The sequence below is a fragment of the Globicephala melas genome, chromosome X (genome assembly GCF_963455315.2).
Source record: "Globicephala melas chromosome X, mGloMel1.2, whole genome shotgun sequence".
NCBI lineage: Eukaryota > Metazoa > Chordata > Mammalia > Artiodactyla > Delphinidae > Globicephala > Globicephala melas.
The window spans coordinates 106,289,624-106,310,400 of NC_083335.1; the positions used below are offsets into that span (position 1 = coordinate 106,289,624).

The window sequence follows — 20,777 nt, forward strand, 5'->3', positions numbered from 1 at the left end:
CCCTTTCAGAATAGTCCCAGCTCAAAGCCTGAGTTTCAGAGATGGAGGCTATTTGTGGGTGTCAGGCTCCAGGGTCACAGATAGCTCTTTTGGAGTTGTCTTCTACATTAGCCAAACACAGCAGTGTGTTTCATTAAAAGTCATGTTTAATTTTCACTAGATTTTTAAAAAATGTGACAAGTTACTATCAAAGAATTGTAGAATGACTGTTAAAGACCAACAATAACTAAAAAGAAAATTCTTAATAATTCTTTGAAGGTAAGGAAAATATAAAAGAAATGTAAACCTGTTACTAACATGAAAACTGAGCAGAACTTCTAAAGCTGAGCTTTTTATAGTTGTATTCAAGCCTTTGCTGGCTCAGCAGGAAATTGAAAGGGAAGCAGCAGCCATCAATCTGAGTAAATGTGTCCTGCTTTCTTTTTCTCCATTCGAAATTCCTTAGCTTTCTAAACACACTCAAGTTTTGCTGTAAGTTATGTGATTTTAAAGTGATCATCTTTGAAATAAGGCAGTCACAGAAGGAGAAATACTGTATGATTCCACTTAAATGAAGTATCTAAAATAGTCAAATTTATAGAAGAAGAGAGTAGAGTGGTGGTTGCCAGGGGCTGGGGGGAGTGGAAAATGGGGAGTTGCTAATCAGTGGGTATAAAGTTTCAGTTATGCAAGATGAATACATTCTAGAGACCTGCTGTACAATATAGTGCCTATAGTTAACATTACTGTATTATACACTTAAAAATTTGTCAGGAGGGCAGATCTCATATTAAGCGTTCTTACCACAATAAAATAAAAATAAGGACAATGTGGTGGGTTTTCCATAAAGCTAAATTTGTTCTGAATTTGTGTCCTTTCTAGTTTTTGCTGTTTAAAATTCTAAGAAATAAAGGTACTAGGCAATGATTTTTCTTTTTTTTTTTCTTGGCTGCGTTGGGTCTTCATTGCTGTGCGCGGGCTTTCTCTAGTTGTGGGGAACAGGGGCTACTCTTCGTCGCGGTGCGTGGGCTTCTCATTGCGGTGGCTTCTCTTGTTGCGGAGCACAGGCTCTAGGCGCACAGGCTTCAGTAGTTGTGACACACAGGCTCAGTATTTGTGGCTCGTGGGCTCTGGAGCGCAGGCTCAGTAGTTGTGACGCACGGGCTTAGTTGCTCCGCGGCATGTGAGATCGTCCCGGACCAGGATTGAACCCGTGTCTCCTGCATTGGCAGGCAGATTCCTAACCACTGTGCCACCAGGGAAGTCCCTTTCTTTTTTTAAAAACATCATTACTTAACAAAATAAATAGTAAGAAATCCTGAAAAAAGAAGTCTGCTTTTTCGAAAGGCATACACTTTTGGTATGAGGAAAGGTAGACAAGGCAGGATGCAGCATGGCCTGGTGGCCAAGAGAGTGGACTCCAGAGTGGGTGCACCGGGCTCTTCCCCCACTCCCACCCCACCCCCACCTCTTACAAGCCTTGAAACCTTGGGAAGTCGCTCTGGTGCTCTTGGGAAATGGGGGTAGTACCTCATGGGGCTGTTTCAAGGATTGAGTTTATCCATGTGAGAAGCTGAGAAAATGGACAGACTTTAGAAATGGTAACCATGATAGATGTCATGTGACATCTGCTTAGGAGAAGGTAACATTTCCTCATGGAAAATGGAGCCCTAGGGCTTATTATACTCCTTAGTCAAAAGTCCTCCTATCTGTTTTAGTTTCCCATTGCAGCCATAACTAATGACCACAAATTTACTGGCTGAAAGTAGTACAAATTTATTATCTTAGACTCTGTAGGTCAGGAGTCCGGTGCTAAATCAAGGTGTCAGCAGGGCTGCATTCCTTTCTGGAGGTTCCAGGGGAGAATCCGCTTCCTGCTCCTTGAGGTGGTTGACAGAATTTAGTTTCTTGGCAGTTATAGGACCAAGGTCTGCTTTGCTAGCTGTCAGCTGAGGGTAGTTCCCAGCTTCTAGAGGCTGCAGCATTCCTTGACTCCCAGCCCTCTTCCTTCGTCTTCAGAGCCAGCTGCTGCAGATGAGTCCTTTTCATGTCCCATTTCTTTGACCCTGTCTTCCATCCTCTTAGACTATAGGAACCCATGTGATTCGATTGGGCCCACCCAGATAATCCAAGATAATCTCCCTATTGTAAGGTCAGCTGGTTAGCAACCTTAACTCCAGTGCCACCGTAATTCTCCTTTGCCATGTATGGTAGCACAGTCACAGGTTCCAGGATTAGGGTGCAAACATCTTTGAAGGGGCCGTTATTCTGCCTACCACATCCAGTGAACTGGAATTTCACTGGGGTCTGTAACAGGTCATTTATGTTTACCTTTTATTTCCTCATCAAAAAAGTTAAGTGACCTACCACATAGGATAGGTAGTTTTTTTTTAACATCTTTATTGGAGTATAATTGCTTTACAATGGTGTGTTAGTTTCTGCTTTATAACAAAGTGAATCAGCTATACATATACAGATATCCCCATATCTCCTCCCTCTTGCGTCTCCCTCCCACCCTCCCTATCCCACCCCTCTAGGTGGTCACCAAGCACCGAGCTGATCTCCCTGTGCTATGCGGCTGCTTCCCACTAGCTATCTGTTTTACGTTTGGTAGTGTATATATGTCCATGCCACTCTCTCACTTCGCCCCAGCTTACCCGTCCCCCTCCCTGTGTCCTCAAGTCCATTCTCTACGTCTGTGTCTTTATTCCTGTCCTGCCCCTAGGTTCATCAGAACCTTTTTTTTTTTTAGATTCCATATATATGTGTTAGCATACGGTATTTATTTTTTCTCTTTCTAACTTACTTCACTCTGTATGACCGTCTCTAGGTCCATCCACGTCACTACAGATAACTCAGTTTCGTTTCTTTTGGGATAGGTCATTTTTATTGAGCACTTGCTGTGAGCTTGGCCCTGTGTGCTAACTGTATGCTCAGGAAGAGTCTGTGAGGCAGGTTCTATTATTATCTCCATGTTATAAACGAGGAAACTGCATTTTGGAGGAGTTAAGTAATTGATCAAAATAATTCAGCTGGTGAGGGGATCAGACATTTCAAGTGGATTGCTGTACCTCAGAGGTTTGGCTAGAAATCCCCCTTCATATGGCAGTGCATACTAATTAGAAATAAATATTTTGATTAAAACAAATGTTTCAATTTTGCTAATAGAAATTATTATTCATGTTCATGGACATGGTAAGAAAATAAAATTTCTACTGTAGCTTAGCCAAGTTGACACATAAAATTAACCATCACAGTGCAGTGCTGTTTAGCTTATTCCTCTAGCCCTTTGCAATCCAATATGGCAGGCACCAGATGTTGACTACATGAAGTGTAGCTAATCTGAACTGAGGTATGCTGTAAGCGCAAATTCACACCAAATTTAGAAGACATGGTACAAACAAAAAGATTGTAAACTATCTCATAATTTTAATGTTGATTGATGTTATATTGATTACATGTTGAAATAATAGTATTTTAGATGTGTTGGGTTAAATAAAATGTATCAATCACTTTAAAAAAAACAATGAAACCCAGTATGTATTGAAATTAGATATAAGGAGAATGGTTGCATTGTAAAATATTTTAAATAAAACTGTCCGAAAATGCAAAAAAATTTGATTTCTGGCTTGTGCTAAGTCACAAACTGTCTTTTGAAGTCAGAATGTTGTTTTTGCTGAGATGATGATGGTTTGTGCCAAGAGAGATCTGATTTGTAATAGGGTGGATGGGTTCAATACTTCATTAGTGAGATATTTGACTGCATGTTTTGTTATACTATAAGTGATATGTAGTCAAACAAGAAAAATTTCCTAGCAACAGTTGTTTTCTTCAACCAGAAGAATGTCTTTATGTACTCATTTTCTTAATGTCCAAAGGATAAAAAAGTTTATGAATTTAGCATCTTGTATTCTTATCTTATTCTAAGATAGTATATCTTATCTTATATTTTTGATTAACTAAGTAGGGAACCACATGGTTTTTATGACAGACCCAATTGTTGGACATAGTTATCTCACTTGCCTTCATAAGCCTCTTTTTATCTCTTCTTCATTAATTACATACCCAAACTTTTTTTTAAACACTCATCAGGTCTCTAGGTTCTAGCTCATTTCATTTGTTTATTCAGCAACTGTTTGAATACTGTATGCTAGGAGGTCCTAGGAGTATTGTGCCCTCATGAAACTTAAATATATTTGTGAAGGATTCAAACATGAATGAAAGAATTACACAAATCAGGAAGTACATGGATGCTATCAATGTGAATAAAAGGTTCTTATCTGAATCGAAGGGCAGAGGACAGGGGAAAGCCTTGATCTAAAGGATGAATAGCATTTAGCCAAACCAAAATTGGGATTGACCAGTCTAGGTCAAGGGATTTATTTTGCAAAGGTCCTATCCCAGGAAAGAGCTTGGCAAGTTGGAAGAGCAACAGCAAGAATGCCTCTGGGGTGTGTGTGTGTGTGTGTGTGTGTGTGTGAAAGTGGCTCTCAAGGAATAGTGTAAGGCATAGGCGCTGAGTCCTGTAGAGCTCTGTTCAGAGCAACAAGTAGACCTGGATATTGTGTGATGATCCACCAAGCAATACGTATGGCCTCTTTCCCCAGAACTCCATCATCAAGGGAATGTGGTCTGTAGATAGGGTGACCATATAATTTATCATCCAAACCAGGATACTCTTGAGAGTGAAACGGGGCACTATTAATTATGCTGGGACAATAAGTATAAACCAGTATGTATAACTTGGGCAAGCCAAGATGTATGATCACTATGCTTAGAGACAGGTTCTCAACCACTTCAGTAAGCCTGAAGTTGCCTAGGAGCCATGCTCTGAAATTACAAGGTTAGGCGTGTGTTCCTGCTTTCTCACATTCCCCCCTCCTTCACCCATGGATAACTCCGAGAGAAGGTCACCGGCAGAACCTGCACCAAGTCTAGACCACAGAGTCACAGCCCTATTGCCCACCCAACTACAGCCTAGTGTTTTTCAGATTGCCATCTCATGAGAGCTCAGATCCTTGACGTACATCAGGTCTTATTAATGTGTTTTCAGAATTAAAGTCTTAAAAACATCTGGGAAAGCAAGTAAGGCCTTAAACATTTAACACGTGAACTTTTCCCACTAGAACCTTTCCTACCTTACTTTTCATTGATGACGTGACCTAATTATATGTTCCCAGATGGTGGCCAGGTGGAATGAGTGCCGTCTGGTTATAACCTCTTCCAGAGTAAACATGTTTTGTGATTTAGCCCCTATGTTGGATGATATACGGAGCAGAGTACCCACAGGAAACCGTCCCATAGGTGTGAAACCTTTTTTTTTTAGTTTCAGATCATGATGACTATTCTTTTTTTTTATTGGAGTATAATTGATTTACAGTGTCGTGTTAGTTTCAGGTGTACAGCAAAGTGATTCAGTAACTTTCTTTAACAATTACAGTGCCATGAAGTAGTAAAGAAATCTTTTCACTATTGATTGGATTTTTTATCAAATCAGCTGTTGGCCGAATCTGTGTAGTGAGGATTAATGGAGCTTTATTTCCTGCTCTCCTCTGTGCCTGAGTCACTTTCTACAGCAGGGCCCTCAGGGAGCCCTAGTAATTCCTTCAGTTTACCGAGACATGGGTCACTTTGCATCAGATAATATTCAGTCACAAGGTGAAGATGTGCACTTTGAAACAGTCTACTATTTCTTTAGAAGTTTTACTATTTCTTTTCAAACTGCATTAATATTCTTACTTTCTGTTTTACAAGTCGGAAAATGTGAAGAATTCACCCGGAAATAAGTAGAATACTCCATGCTCTGCCCATTTTAATCAGGTAAAGAACAAGAAAACTCTGTGGTTATTTTTAGCATTATTAGCACCAATTGAAATGACTTGTCTTTAATTAATTTAATTTGATTAATTATAGCCATTTCAACTTCGTGTGGACACATAAGGGTCAGGATGATATTTCATTCCATCTTTAATTTCTGGGCTTAAGTGCTGTGACTTTTTAATTGTGTTTGTTCCTGAGAAGTACCTGGGTTTTTTAATACAAGCTAGAACTCGACATTTGGGATTTGTCTATAAACCTATTTCAAACAATTATTTCCTAGGCTTATTTTTTTTTCAGACAGCATTTCACTATAGTAAGCACAGTTGTATGCATCTAATAATCATTCAATAAACATTTGCTGAATGCATGACTATTGTAGAGAAGCTCAAAATTATATAGAGTAAGTGACATAGGGAATTCATAGGTGTCGTCTTTCTTTGTGGATTTGAGTAACTTGAGTCTAGAGAAATTTAGGATAGTATCTGATAAAGTCAATCAGTGTGATTTCTTCTGGTCGTATACTCAATTCACCATTTGTTTTCATTCATATGTTCAATATTTACCCATTGAGTACTTGCTAAGTAGAAAACACTAGTTATGTTAATATTATTTTGTGTATATATTAAAAATTATATAATAGCACTTATGATTTCATGGTAATTAGATTATATTGAATTTGGAAACAATCTAAATATTCAGCTACAGGAAAATGGTTTAATTATGGTATGTCCATAAAGAGGAATGTTATTATGTTTCAATAATATTTAATTGCATGGGAACATATGCACAATTATTAATTTAAAAAAAAAAAGGCTAGTGTGATACATTTTTAGAGAGGATAATGACCAGGAAATACAACAAAAATTTAAGTATGTATCTTCAGATAGTAGGATTATGGATGATTTTTATATTTTTTCTTCTGTATAACTTTATGTATTTTTAAATTTTTTGCAATGAATATGCATTTTCTTTATAATAGAAATTTGTTTAAAAAAATCAGTGTCACATTTATCATAAGGCATGGCTACTATTTAAAACTCATGAAAGCTCTGGGTTTGAGGTTTTCTTTCTCAAGTTGTCTCTGTGTTTTCAGAGACCTAGAGAGTCATATAATCTTAGAATTTGAAAAGGATCATCTGGCCCAACCCCCAGCCTCAAGCGTAAATTCTCTGTAGCCCTGTGTGTTCCCACTTTTCACCTCCACTGATAGGAAAAGCACCCCACAGGACAGCCATCTTTGGGCAGTCCTAATTTTTAGGGAGCTGTTTCTTATACTAAGCAAAAATACGTCTCCTTGTAACTCCTACACAATGGTCTGATCTTGCCTTAGCAGTCCCAGAAAATAAATCCAGATCCTCTTTCACATCACAGCCTTTCATATAGTAACCCCAAATCAGCATTTCTCAAATTTTGTTATACAAATTACCTGGGAAGCTTGTTAAAAAGCAGAGGCGTAGACCCCACCGCAGAACTGGCATCTCTGGAAAGTGGAGCCCGGTGTGCATCAGATATGCTGTTAGAAAGGCGACTGGTGGGTAAGCAGCCAGGAAGTCACACATGTCCTTCAGAGACTTTACACTGAATATGGTTATATTTCTTTACAGGGGCAACGAGCCACAGAATAAAGGAAAACCATGTACATATCCACTTCATTCTTTCAAAAATATTCTGGGCCAGAGTTCAGCTTACTATATACACAGCCTTGATTTCATTTTTAATTTTTGTTAGCTCTTTATTGGAGACGTAATTTTTAATTATAAAAGTGATGCATATTTGTTGTAAAGAGTTTTTTTAGATAAATATTTTTAAAGCTTGTCTTGTCCTCCATTCCTTTCCCAGAGGTAATTTCTGTTGATAGTTTGGTACATCATTCCAGACTTTTTTCTTTATGTGTAATACACACACACACACACACACACACACACACACACGTGCACATGCACATGTACACGCATCCATACATGCTTTTGGGTTTTTGATAGAATGAGATCATATTCCTTGTACTGTTTTGCAAGTATACTGAAAGCTCCATGCAGGCACATAGTGCAGTTTTATTATCACACCTGAAGAAATTAACACTAATTCCGTAATATCATCTAATATTCAGGTAGTTTGCAGATTTCCCTGATTGTCTCGTTAATAACTTTTTACAGTTATTTTGTTTGAGTCAGGATCCAAACAAGATCTGCCACTGCATTTGACTGATGAGTCTCTTAAGTCCCTTTTATTTTTTTGTTTTTTAATTTTTTTACAAAGATATAAACTGTCTTTATTTTCAGATGTCTTAAGTCCCTTTTAAACTGTAATAGTTCCTTCTCCCTCATTTTTCTCTTATCATTTATTTGTTGAAAAACTGGGCTTATTTTTCCTTTAAATTTCCCATGCTCTGGCTGTGGCTGAGTGCATCCATTTAGTGTCATTCTGCTTATCTCTTGGTTCCTCTCCTCTCTGCATTTCCCATAAACTGATAGTTGGATCTGAAGGCTAAATCAGATTTAGGTTCAATTTTTTGGTAAGAGTACTTTGTAGACAGTGTCATGTTTAGTTATATTGAATGAACTTGCTTTTTTTTTCACTTAATATGTTGTGTACATCTTTCCCTGTTGGTACTTATAGATCTATCTCATTCCTCCTTTAGCTGCTTCATAATTTCCTAGTATGGACTACCATGATCTATTGAATCCTTATTAATATAGATTACTGGCAGTTTGTAGTTTTTTTTAACAATGCAGTAAATCTATTGAATTCTTAGAGAAGTTCAAAACAGATTAATAAACAGAGATAGAAAAGGTAAGTTAGTGGTTTAGATGTTTAAGAATTTTTAGTTTTATATTAAAACTGAAATATTTATAAACCTCTAATTGCTAAGTAGGTTCATTATGTATTAGGAAAAAGGCAATCTGGAGAAGAGTTGGTTTGTCTTTGGTGTCTTTGGATTTGATGTGTGTTTCATTCCAGAAAAGAATGATGGGGTGATGTGAGGAAAGGTATGCGTCAGACTAGCAATGATGTAATCATGCTCTCCTCCAGCAGATGGATGGAAATGTAGTTGTTTGGTTTTCAGAAGGGGAGCGATGTAGTGTGTCCTGTGCCATTTAAGCGTTTATTTTTAATTTATTCACCCATCCATCTGTTTATCTCAGATACCCAGCTAGCTGAGAATCTGCATGTAGTATTGATGTAACACAAAACCTTTCTGGTTTTTAGTGTACCCATTTATAAAATGGGAATAATTACAGATTTCTCTGGCTCATTGTCATCCTCATGGTCATATAATGGTATTATAAGTATTTGATGTGATCACTTAAACCTAAAGAATTTTCAAACTGCAAAACCTTAGAGCTGTTTTTATTTTGGGGGGAACTGTTTATTTATGGTTTTCTTTTTCTTTTATTTATAGGTAAACATTGGAAACTCCATATGATAAACCAGTATTTCTACAGAAAAATGGCAGAGAAGTCAGTACTGAATGTAGTAAGTTGGCATTCTTCTTCAGGAAAAACTATACTAGGCCTCTTTGTTATCTTGGGTGATGCCATACTCCAAGTGGACTAATCTGAAATTCTTTCACCTAGAGATAATGTATAAGTCTTAGAACTCCTCATTCTCATGTTGCTATTTATGTACATAATTAAAATTCTAAGTTAAAAAAAAAGTTGTCCTGCTTTTTTTTCTCTTATTATTTATTGAGTGACAGTTTAAGTGTATCTGATGTCCCTGTGTGTGTCTCTGAGTGTACCTGTATGTGTGTGGGGGGGTATGCGTGTGTGCATGGTGTGTGTGTATGTTAAAACCATTCACTCTGCTTCTTAGCATCAGCTGTCAGGCAGTCTCCAAAGGTCAAGTTGAGAAAAGTGGCTCTGGAGCAGAGAGACGATGCTTCTGTTGCCAGCACAAGGAGCAAAACTTGTAAGTAAAAGTTTGCCTGACCCTGATGAGAAGACATACAAAAGAACAATGACCGTGACCCCTTATTGTGTGCCATTGCCTCCCAGCTTGTACAGATCTTCCGGTTCTTGACTGCCAGCGGGAGATGCATAATGACGTAGTCTCTGTCCTCTGCCAGCGGAGGAATGGTGTGTGGTTGTGTGTGTTGGTTCTCTGTATGTAGGCCTTGTATTTGCCTTTGTGGCCTCTAAGTGCACAGCTCATTGAACTCCGTCTTCCCGGTGCTGGTGGGAACAGCAGGAGTTTCTTTTGACTTGTCAGCCAGCCAGGAAGGATGGGTGGGGAAACTATATGAAAGAGGATTGAGAATTTCCAAATTTCAGTCAAGCTTAGAAATTATAAGTCATCTTTGTATTCTTATAGTGTCAATTTAATTCCTAAATTGTTGACCTTCCAGAACTGATAGCAGTTGGTAGGATAGCAATACACAAATGGAACATGCACATGTTAATGTTAAATACATTTGACAGAGCCAAGATGACAGGAACGGTGCCAGCATTGTTACTGGATTAATGAGCCGAAGCATATTTGTCTCCAGAATAATCCCCCTAGTGACCCAGAAATCTTTTATTTCCTGCTATACTGAAATACTTTCGTGTTACTATACCAGTCAACCAAATACATTAAAGCTGTGCCTAAATTATAATATCTCACTATAAATATACTATTATTGTTTCAGGCTTTTCCCGTTGCCTTGGCTTCCTCTGTCACCTCCAGAAAGTAGAGAATCCACAGGTTTCCTCACTCTTGATCTAGAGAAGATGAAGGAATGGCCCCCACCGCAGTGTGCTCTGGAGATCATCAATCAAAAGGTGTTTCAGAGTCTCCTAATTGGAAGGTATTACTTCCATTTTTAACACTTTAGTCGTGTTGAAACACTGCCTTAAAATCTCTTAACTCCTCCAAGGACGGTGGGTCTCACAGAGCTGGCACCCAGTAGTATCTGGCCCATATTTAGGATAACAAGTGAATCACCTCCCACCCAGGGCAACTCAGTTGCTTTTATGCTATGATCTTTTCCTTTCATGGCTGTTTGTATCCAGTGCTGCCTTTTTTTGTATTTAATACTTTTTGCATGCCTTCCATGAACTTTGAACTGCAGGGAATATAAATTTTTCATATTATAGTATCTTACATTTCCCTAGCTGTTTATACTTTTCTAATGCTATTTTCTATCTTTCCTTTTTGGCTTATTTCCTGACCTCAGTGCATTTGTACTCTGTTTTTCTCTGTCCTGAGGTAATACTCTCTACTTACATTTACACTCTTTACTCTGTTTCTTATGACCATTTTTTCTTATAATAAGACTGACTCTCAATCCAATTTATCTCTAACTTAATCAGGATGGTTCTATTTGAATAACTTTAGGGCTTTGGAGACAACGTTCTCTACCATACAGAGTGATTTAAGCTTCTCTGAAGAGACAGATGTGGCATGTTTTATTCTGTAATAATGTGTCCTAAGAAAGATTGCTTTGTCAAAAATCAAGATTTAAAAGCAATTGTTTCAGTGGGAAAGAAAGAGACTAGTGGCGCTAAAGAATGCCTTCATCAATCTTATCACCTATGTCACGCCTTGGGACAGAGTCACAATAATAGTAGTAGATAGAAGAATCGAGGCCCGCTGAGGGACCACCCACCCAGGCAGTGGACTAGCAGGTGCCTGGGCTGCTGGGTCAGCAGCTTTTGTGCTAAGTGCAGTGCTGGATCCCAGCCCAGTAGAGGCCTGTGTGATGCAAAGCACTTCCCTAAATGGATCAATGACATTATATCTAAATGGCTCAAAGAAAATTCAAAATATATGTAAAATGCCTGTGTTCACATATAGAGATAGAAAAATGCAACTAGCTTGTGGTTAAATAGCAAATCTGTGACAGTTAAAATTAGGCCAAGTAATGAGTAATGATGATTTTCATTAGTTTAAAGATAAAATTCAGAATGCTTGAGCTCAGCAAAAAAAAGAGATTATGTTTTCCTCATTCTCCTTTCTTGATGAACACACTTGGCACAATCTTTTGGAAAAGGCTAAGTATTTAGAGGAACATTTTCGTCTGTGACCAGCACTATTCATGATTATTTATAGGAGCTGAGGAATTTACTGTGAGTGTACGTTTTCACTTTTTATTTAATTCATTGCACCCACCCACGTTAATGCAAAAACCACTGTCAGAGGGACCAGCAGTATATTTGTGGGACTACACCCTCATCCGAGGCTTAATTTTAATTAAAAGTAAATATTTGCAATAATGGTTTTGTTCACCACTGGTTGAAAGAAACTTGCTTGAGGTTTTGGTTTTCACCCTGTCTACCTCCTGTCTGATGTTTTGTTTCCCTTCTGAGAGGTTCAGATTTCAAGTCAATAATTAGCCAGCACATAGTTCTAAAGGTACAATTAGGTCAAACTCCAGATATAACCGAAGTTCAGGCTTATTTAAGTTTATGAAATGATAGCCAAGCACATTTCTCAGTGGGGGAAAAGTTTGTTTTCATAAACAAGCGTTTCACTATTTCACATTTTGTTCAGTGCTGAGTCACCTATATTTCACATTTAAGGGCCTTTATCATCTTAATCAGCTCTAGAACTTAGTTGTTCAACTTTAGCTGTGACTCTTGAAGGCAAAAGAAAAGCGAAGGAAGTGACTCTTCTCCCTGCCCACCCTCCCACCTGTGACGTAGTCTTCAGGCTCAGCATTGGCAAAGTCACTCCGTAAATTCTCTCTCCTCTCAGGTACACCCTGAAGGTACACACTGAAGACTCACTTCAGTGCTGGCCTGTTTTGGGAGTGTACAGGACAGGTGGAACAAAAAACAAATGCAAAGATGGAGGAAAATCCAGGATGCGAAGACTGCTCCCCACACTCAAAAGTGAAGTCATTAGTGAGTCCTTTAAATGCTTATTTGACACAATACTGGGATTTTGTTAGTGACCCCAAATTTGAGTGTGGTTGGAGGAATGATTTTTTTTAAATAAATTTATTTATTTTATTTTTGGCTGCACTGGGTATTTGCTGCTTTCTCTAGTTGCGGTGAGCGGGGGCTACTCTTCATTGCGGTTCACGGGCTTCTCATCATGGTGGCCTCTCTTGTTGCGGAGCACAGGCTCTAGGCACGTGGGCTTCAGTAGTTGCAGCATGCGGGCTTAGTAGTTGTGGTGCGCGGGCTCTAGAGTGCGGGCTAAGTAGTTATGGCGCACGGTCTTAGTTATTCCAAGGCATGTGGCATCTTCCCGGACCAGGGATCGAACCCATGTCCCCTGCATTGGCAGGCGGATACTTAACCACTGCACCACCAAGGAAGTCCTAGACAAGATTTAATGTCTTATTACTTTCAGTATGAATAGGAATTTTAATGTCTGGCTAAGAGTAGTACCAGCTGAGATCCTGCAAGTCGTGCTTTAATGGATAGATATGTTTAATTTAAAATTAATATCTGTTTGCATAGTAAGGTATGCCACTGTCCTTTAAAAATCTCTTAGCTTAAACATGCACCATACAATATCTACTGTTGTAATATACTTTTTAAAATTCATTGATAGTATAAACTTCATCTCACTAAAATGATGACAAAATCAGAATATCATTAGACACCAAATTTGAATGTTTCCTTAAGTAAATTTCAAATTAGAGCTTAAGTGAATGCGATGGCCTCTGTGCAGAAGAGAGTTAACATAGCAGGCCTGAGACTGCCATCTTTAGAAAGACTTTCTTGCAGGGTTGGCCCTTAGGAAACTCAGCTTCTCAGAAGTTCCCCAAGCTGATAAAGGCTGAGGCACCAGACTTTGCTCTGTCAGGTCACATAGATTGTTTGTGCAAATGATGTGATTTATGGCAAACACCTGATTTTCTTCTGGGGCTCGTGAATTTTGGTAGTTGCTAGGCAGGGGCTGCTTCTGCGACCAGCCCCTAGTAAAAACCTTGGGTGCTGAGTCTCTTTAATGGGCTTCCCTGCGGCAGAAGCATTGCACGTGTGTGGCGGCAGTTTTTCTGCTGGAGAAGGGAAGACACTCATGTATCCCTGTTAGGCTGGGCGGGAGAGAGCCTCTGAAGCTTATGCGTGCATTTCTCCAGATTCTGCCCTTGTCTTTTTCTCTCGCTGGTCTTGTTGTGTACCCTTTGCCGTGATAAACCTAAGCCACGAGGACAACCGTATGCTGTCCTGTGAGTCATTTCAGCGAATTGCCGAATGTGTGGGTAATCTTGGGGACACGCAAAACAGCATGTTGAGATGCTATTTGTCTCATTTATGTTGTGCCATCTTCCCCTCTGCTTTAGAGGAAAAACATAAATATAAAAGGACTATTATATTTACATTAAATATTTCCAGGTCACAAGACATTAAAAAACAGTTTTTATTCGTCTTCCTCAAGCAACAAGAAAGTAGTTTTTGAAAGCCACCAAAAACTAAGCTCCCTTATTTAGACCAAATTAGTGATTGGATTTTTTTTTCTGATTCTTACAATAGAGTCTTTCTTCCTTCCCTCACGCTATGGAGGCAAGCTGTTTGGGCTAGTTCATAAGTAAATAGGTCATAAACTGCACTCCATTCAAAAGTGACGTACTTATGAAAGCATTTATTTGTCCTACAGAGAGAGCACTAGCTCATTTCAAATATTGTTCTCAGCCCAGATCAGAATGCTAAAGAGCACACACTGCACATTTTGTTTTAAACACAATAGTTTGTTTGTTTTTTGATGGTGCCATAAATACTTCCCTGGGAAAGCACTACCAAATAGGTAAGATTTTAGACTGTGTGGGATCATAGACCTAAATGTAAGAGCTAAAACCAGAACTCTCAGAAGATGACATAGGAGTAACTCTTGGTAAAGGAGTAAATCATGACCTTGGGTTGGGCAATGGTTCCTCTGATACAACACCAAAAGTACAAGCGACAGGATAGATAAATTGGGCTATCTCAAAATTTAAAAGCTTTAGTGCTATAAACAATACTATCAAGAAAACTAAAAGACAACCCATTGAGTGCAGAAAATATTTGTATAATAAGACGTATATCTGATAAGAGTCGGTGTCCAGATATATGAAGAACTTTTACAACTCAACAATAGAAAGACAAATAACCCAGTTAAAACTGGGCAAAGGATTTGAACAGACATTTTTCCAAAGAAGGTATACAAATGGCCAATAAATACATGAAAAAGATGTTCAACATCCTTAGTCATTAGGGCAATACAAGTGAAGACCACAGTGAGATACCACATCACATCTACTAGGATGGCTATAATAGAATAGGCAGACAATAACAAGCATTGATGAGAATGTGAAGAAAACAGTCCAGCAGTTCTCAAAATATTGAGCCTAGAGTATTCATATGACCCAGAAATTCCATTCCTAGGTATATACCCAAGAGAAATGAAAACATGGTCCTCATGAAAACTTGTACACACATGTCCATAGCATCATTATTCATAACAGCCAAACAGTGGAAACAACTGAATGTCCATCAACAGATGAATAGGTAAACAAAATGTATTTTCACACAATGGAATATTATTCAGCCATGGAAGGAATGACGTACTGATAAATGCTACATCGATGACACTTTGAAACCTTATGCTAAGTGAAAGAAACCAGTCACATATTGTATTGTAAGATCACATATGGTATGATTCCATTTACTTGAGATGTCTAGAATAGGCAAATCCATAGAGACAGAAAGTAGATTAGTGGTTGCTTAGGGCTGTGTAGGGTGGGAGTGTTATCAGTCAGGGTTCAACTAGAGAAACAGAACAAGTAGGAGATATATACTGAGAGGTTTATTGCAAGGAATTTGCTTAGGTGATTGTGGGGGTTAGCTAGGCAAGTCCAGAATCCATAGGACATCAGGAAGGGCAGGCTCTCAGGTGTGAGCTGAAGCTATAGTCCATAAGTGGAATTTCTTCTTCAGGGAAACCTCAGTTCTGCTTTTAGGCCTTTCAGCTGATTGAATCAGGCCCACTTAGATTTAAGTCAACTGATTATGGACTTAATCACATCTAGAAAATAACTTTCACAGCAGTACCTAGATTAGTGTTTGATTGGACACCTAGGGACTGTAGTCTAGCCAAGTTGATACATAAAACTGACCATCATGGGCAGGGGCATGGAGGGAAAGTGACTGCTAATGGTTTTCTTTTTGAGGTAATGAGTATGTTCTAAAATTGAGGTGATGGTTGCACAACTCTGAATATATGGAAAACTATTGAATTGTACACTTTAAATGGGTGAATTGTATGGTTTGTGAATTATATCTCAATAAAGATGTTTTTTAAAAGACTGTGTATGTATTTGCATACCTGTGTTTATAGCAACACTATTCACAATAGCTGGGGGGTGGAAGCAACCCAAATGCCCATCGACAGATAAATAAAATGTAATATATCCATAAATGGAATATTACTCAGCCTTAAAAATGAAGGAAATCTAAAACCCAAAAAATTTTTTTAAAAAGGAAAGAAATCCTGTCAACATGCTACAATGTAGATGAAACTTGAGGACATTATTCTAATTGAAATAAGTCACAAAAGGACAAATACTGTGTGATTCCACTGATATGGTATCTAAAGTACAGTGGTCCCCCCTTATCCATGGTTTTGCTTTCTGCAGTTTCAGTTACCCAGTTTCAGTTACCCATAGTCAACCAAGTTCCCAATATATTAAATGGAAAATTCCAGAAATAAACAATTTGTAAGTTTTAAATTACCATTATGAGTAGTGTGATGAAATCTTGCACCATCCCACCTGGGACATATAAAAGTTATGTTTATATTGTATTGTAGTTTATTGTGTGCAATAGCATTTTGTCTAAAAAAGCAATGTATGTACCTTAAGTAAAAATACTTTATTACTGGGCTTCCCTGGTGGCGCAGTGGTTGATAGTCTGCCTGCCGATGCAGGGGACGCGGGTTCGTGCCCTGGTCCAGGAAGATGCCACATGCTGCGGAGCGGCTGGGCCCGTGAGCCGTGGCCGCTGGGCCTGCGCGTCCGGAGCCTGTGCTCCGCAATGGGAGAGGCCACAACAGTGAGAGGCCCGCGTACCGCAAAAAAAAAAAAAAAAAACTTTATTACTAAAAAAATGCTGACCATCATCAGCCTTTAGCAAGTCATAATCTTTTTGTAATAGTAACATCAAAGATCACAGATCACCATAACAAGTATAATAATAATGAAGAAGTTTAAAATACTGCAAGAATTACCAAAATGTGACACAGAGACCTGAAATGAGCAAATGTTTGGAAAAATCGTACCAAAAGACTTGCTTGACACGGAGTTGCCACAAACCTTCAATTTGTAAAAAATGCGGTGTCTACAAGGTACAATAAAGTGAAATGCAATAAAGTGAGGTATGCCTGTATGTATATAGGGTTCGGTATTATCTGTGGTTTCAGGCATCCACTGGGGGTCTTGGAACAATGTATCCCCCATGGTTAAGGGGGTATTACTATAGTCAAATTCATAGAAACAGAAAGAATGGTAGTTGCCAGGAACTAGGGTGAGTTCTTGTTTAATGGGTACAGTTTCAGATTTGCAAAATGAAAGGGTTCTGGAGTTCTGGAGTTTCAGATTTGCAAAATGAAAAAGTTCAAGATGGAAAAGTTCTTTTGCATAGCAATGTAAATATACTTAACAGTACTGAACTTAAAAATAGCATACTTAAAAATGGTTAAGATGGTAGGTTTTATGTTGTTTTTTTAAATCACAATTTTAAAAATGAAAAAAAAAGACCTTGTGTCCTGCATTGCCCAAGCAACACCCCTATTACCTGAACTCTGCCCCAACACCCTGTTCTGTCCCATATCGTGTTATACATAGTCTCTGAAATGAAAATGAGGGAATTTCTCAAAATGTAATAAAAGTATACTTAGGAAGTTCAAGTGATATTAGCTCAGTTACTTCTATTTGTGGCTTATTTCTAGGAAGCTGATGATATTTAGAGATGGTGAGTTTACATGATAAAATTTGAGGTAGAGTTGTTTACATTTATTTTTTCCAGTTAACTAAGACAACTGCTAAAAGCAACTAAAAATCCGGTCTTAAATGATAGAAATGTGGCTGCCTGGCCCTCCTCTAAGTTTGATGGACTGCTGGGGGGTCCTCTTCAGGGGAGTGATGCAGAACCCAGTCCCATGGTACCCGTCTGACTGTGTACTCTGTGGTATTCTGATACTATTTCACCCCAGTTTCAGGCTGCAAGTGGGGAAGAAGAGCAGCCCATGAAGAAGGGTTGAACCAGGAAGTATTCTCACTTCATGGTTTACCTCTTTCATCTTCAAGATCTATTGCCAGTTGTCACAGTTGACAGATTCACTGAGAGGGAGAGGCAGCTGGAACTGGTGAGGCCAAGCAGGCTGGGCCCAGTGGTTCTCAATCAGGCAATTCTGCCCCCCAGGTGACACTTGGACAATGTCTGGAGACATTTCTGGCTGTCTCAACTTAGGAGAGTGGGTGCCATTGGCATCTTGTGGGCAGAGGCCAGGGATGCTACTGAACTTCTGGCAATGCACAGGACAGTCTCACAACAAAGAATGATCCATCCGCGAATGTCAGTAGTGCTGGGGGTTAGCAGCCCTGCCCTGGATCTTTGCAAGCCTAGCTCCTTGACATCCAGGTCTTGACCTAAATCGATCTTCAGTTGGGTGGGTTCCAATCAACCAGTGTAAGGTAGTTTTATTTTCCTTCTTGCACTATCACTATGTTTTGTTTGTCTATCTTTTGTCTACACCATCTTTTCCCCACATAGAATATACTAATGACTAGTATAAATTCCAAAAGTCTGCAAAGATTAGATAGAGACCTTGTTCTTCCTCATTGCTGTATCCCCAGCTTCTTGCATAGTCTTTAGGACCTAGTGAGATGGAATCAATATTTATTTCATCAATGAATGAAATGGATTTAACTTGCTCTAGCAACTGGGCTTCCTCCCTGCTCCCCAAGGCATGCCAGCTCCTCTTTCTTATTCCTAAAGCCCCTGGTCCCTTCCTGCCTCCCAACTCCTCCTATCATTGTGGGAATTGGGGAACCTTTTTTTTTTTTTTTTTTTTGCGGTACACGGGCCTCTCATTGTTGTGGCCTCTCCCGTTGCAGAGCACAGGCTCCAGACGCGCAGGCTCAGCGGCCTTGGCTCACGGGCCCAGCCGCTCCACGGCACGTGGGATCTTCCCGGACCGGGGCACGAACCTGTGTCCCCTGCATCGGCAGGCGGACTCTCAACCACTGCGCCACCAGGGAAGCCCCTGACCATACATTTTTGAGTGGGAAAGAAAGAAACTAATATTTATTGGCTGCCTTCTTGGTGCAGGGCAAAATAATGTCATTGAATCATTTTAATAATTCTGAGATGAGAACCCTTAAGTCTGGCATAATCAAGTCCACACAGCTAGCACGTGGCAGTGTTGAGATTTAAATCAAGAATTGTGTGATTCCACCATACACAAAAATAAACTCAAAATGGATTAAAGACCTAAACATAAGGCCAGACACTATAAAACTCTTAGAGGAAAACATAGGCAGAACACTCTATGACATCACAGCAAGATCCTTTTTGACCCACCTCCTAGAGAAATGGAAATAAAAACAAAAACAAATGGGACCTAATGAAACTTAAAAGCTTTTGCACAGCAAAGGAAACCATAAACAGGACGAAAAGACAACCCTCAGAATGGGAGAAAATATTTGTAAATGAAGCAACTGACAAAGGATTCATCTCCAAAATTTACAAGCAGCTCTTGCAGCTCAATATCAAAAAAACAAACAACCCAATCCAAAAATGGGCAGAAGACCTAAATAGACATTTCTCCAAAGAAGATTTACAGATTGCCAACAAACACATGAAAGGATGCTGAACATCACTAATCATTAGAGAAATGCAAGTCAGCACTACAATGAGGTATCACCTCACACCCGTCAGAATGGCCATCATCAAAAAATCTACAAACAATAAATGCTGGAGAGGGTGTGGAGAAAAGGGAACACTCTTGCACTGCTGGTGGGAATGCGAATTACTACAGCCACTATGGAGAACAGTATGGAGGTTCCTTAAAAAACTAAAAATAGAACTACCATATGACCCAGCAATCCCACTACTGGGCATATACCCTGAGAAAACCATAATTCAAAAAGAGTCATGTACCAAAATGTTCATTGCAGCTCTATTTACAATAGCCAGGACATGGAAGCACCCTAAGTGTCCATCGACAGATGAATGGATAAAGAAGATGTGGCACATATATACAATGGAATATTACTCAGCCATAAAAAGAAATGAAATTGAGTTATTTGTAGTGAGGTGGATGGACCTAGAGTCTGTCATACAGAGTGAAGTAAGTCAGAAAGAGAAAAACAAATACTGTATGCTAACACATGCATATGGAATCTAAAAAAAATGGTTCTGAAGAGCCTAGGGGCAGGACAGGAATAAAGACGAAGACATAGAGAATGGACTTGACGATACGGGGAGGGGGAAGGGTAAGCTGGGACGAAGTGAGAGAGTGGCATGGAGATATATACACTACCAAATGTGAAATAGCTAGCTAGTGGGAAACAGCTGCATAACACAGGGAGATCAGCTTGGTGCTCTGTGACCACCTAGAGGGGTGGGAGGGAGATGCAAGAGGGAGGGGATATGGGGATATATGTATATGTATAGCTGATCACTTTGTTATATAGCAGAAACTAACACACCATTGTAAAGCAATTATACTCCAATAAAAATGTTAAAAAAGAAAGAATTGTGTAATTCCAAAGGCCAAGCTTGTTGTTAAATCCTTTGGGGAGACCATGTAAGATGGGTCCTGTCCTTAAAAGAGCTTCTAATCTGGTGGGAGGGGCAGGTAGGCCTACAAATTAGCATATGAAAGTTGTAGTAGGTATGACCTTTTCACCAGCTTGGAGGTACAAATGTCACTTCCCTGTAACCAAGTTAATTGCTCAAACACCCACATACCCAAATTAGTAGCCAATCCAATATTGCACTCTCTCTCTCAAGCCCCCCCCCCATTGTATTTAAGAACCCTAGGGGCTTAGTAGGTCTGAATCGGTC

The 20,777-nt window shown here is 39.2% G+C and overlaps 1 protein-coding gene across 1 annotated transcript in view; it reads left to right on the plus strand.

Moving 5' to 3' along the window:
- The window catches only part of APOO (apolipoprotein O), a 58,119-nt gene extending 48,675 nt beyond the window's left edge, over positions 1 to 9,444 (plus strand). Inside the window, exons 8-9 of the mRNA XM_030843699.2 lie at positions 5,734 to 5,799; positions 9,200 to 9,444. Of these exons, the coding sequence (XP_030699559.1) occupies positions 5,734 to 5,769 (36 nt within the window). The 3' untranslated portion in view covers positions 5,770 to 5,799; positions 9,200 to 9,444. The remainder of the gene's footprint in view (positions 1 to 5,733; positions 5,800 to 9,199) is intronic.
- The last annotated feature ends 11,333 nt before the right edge of the window (positions 9,445 to 20,777 follow it).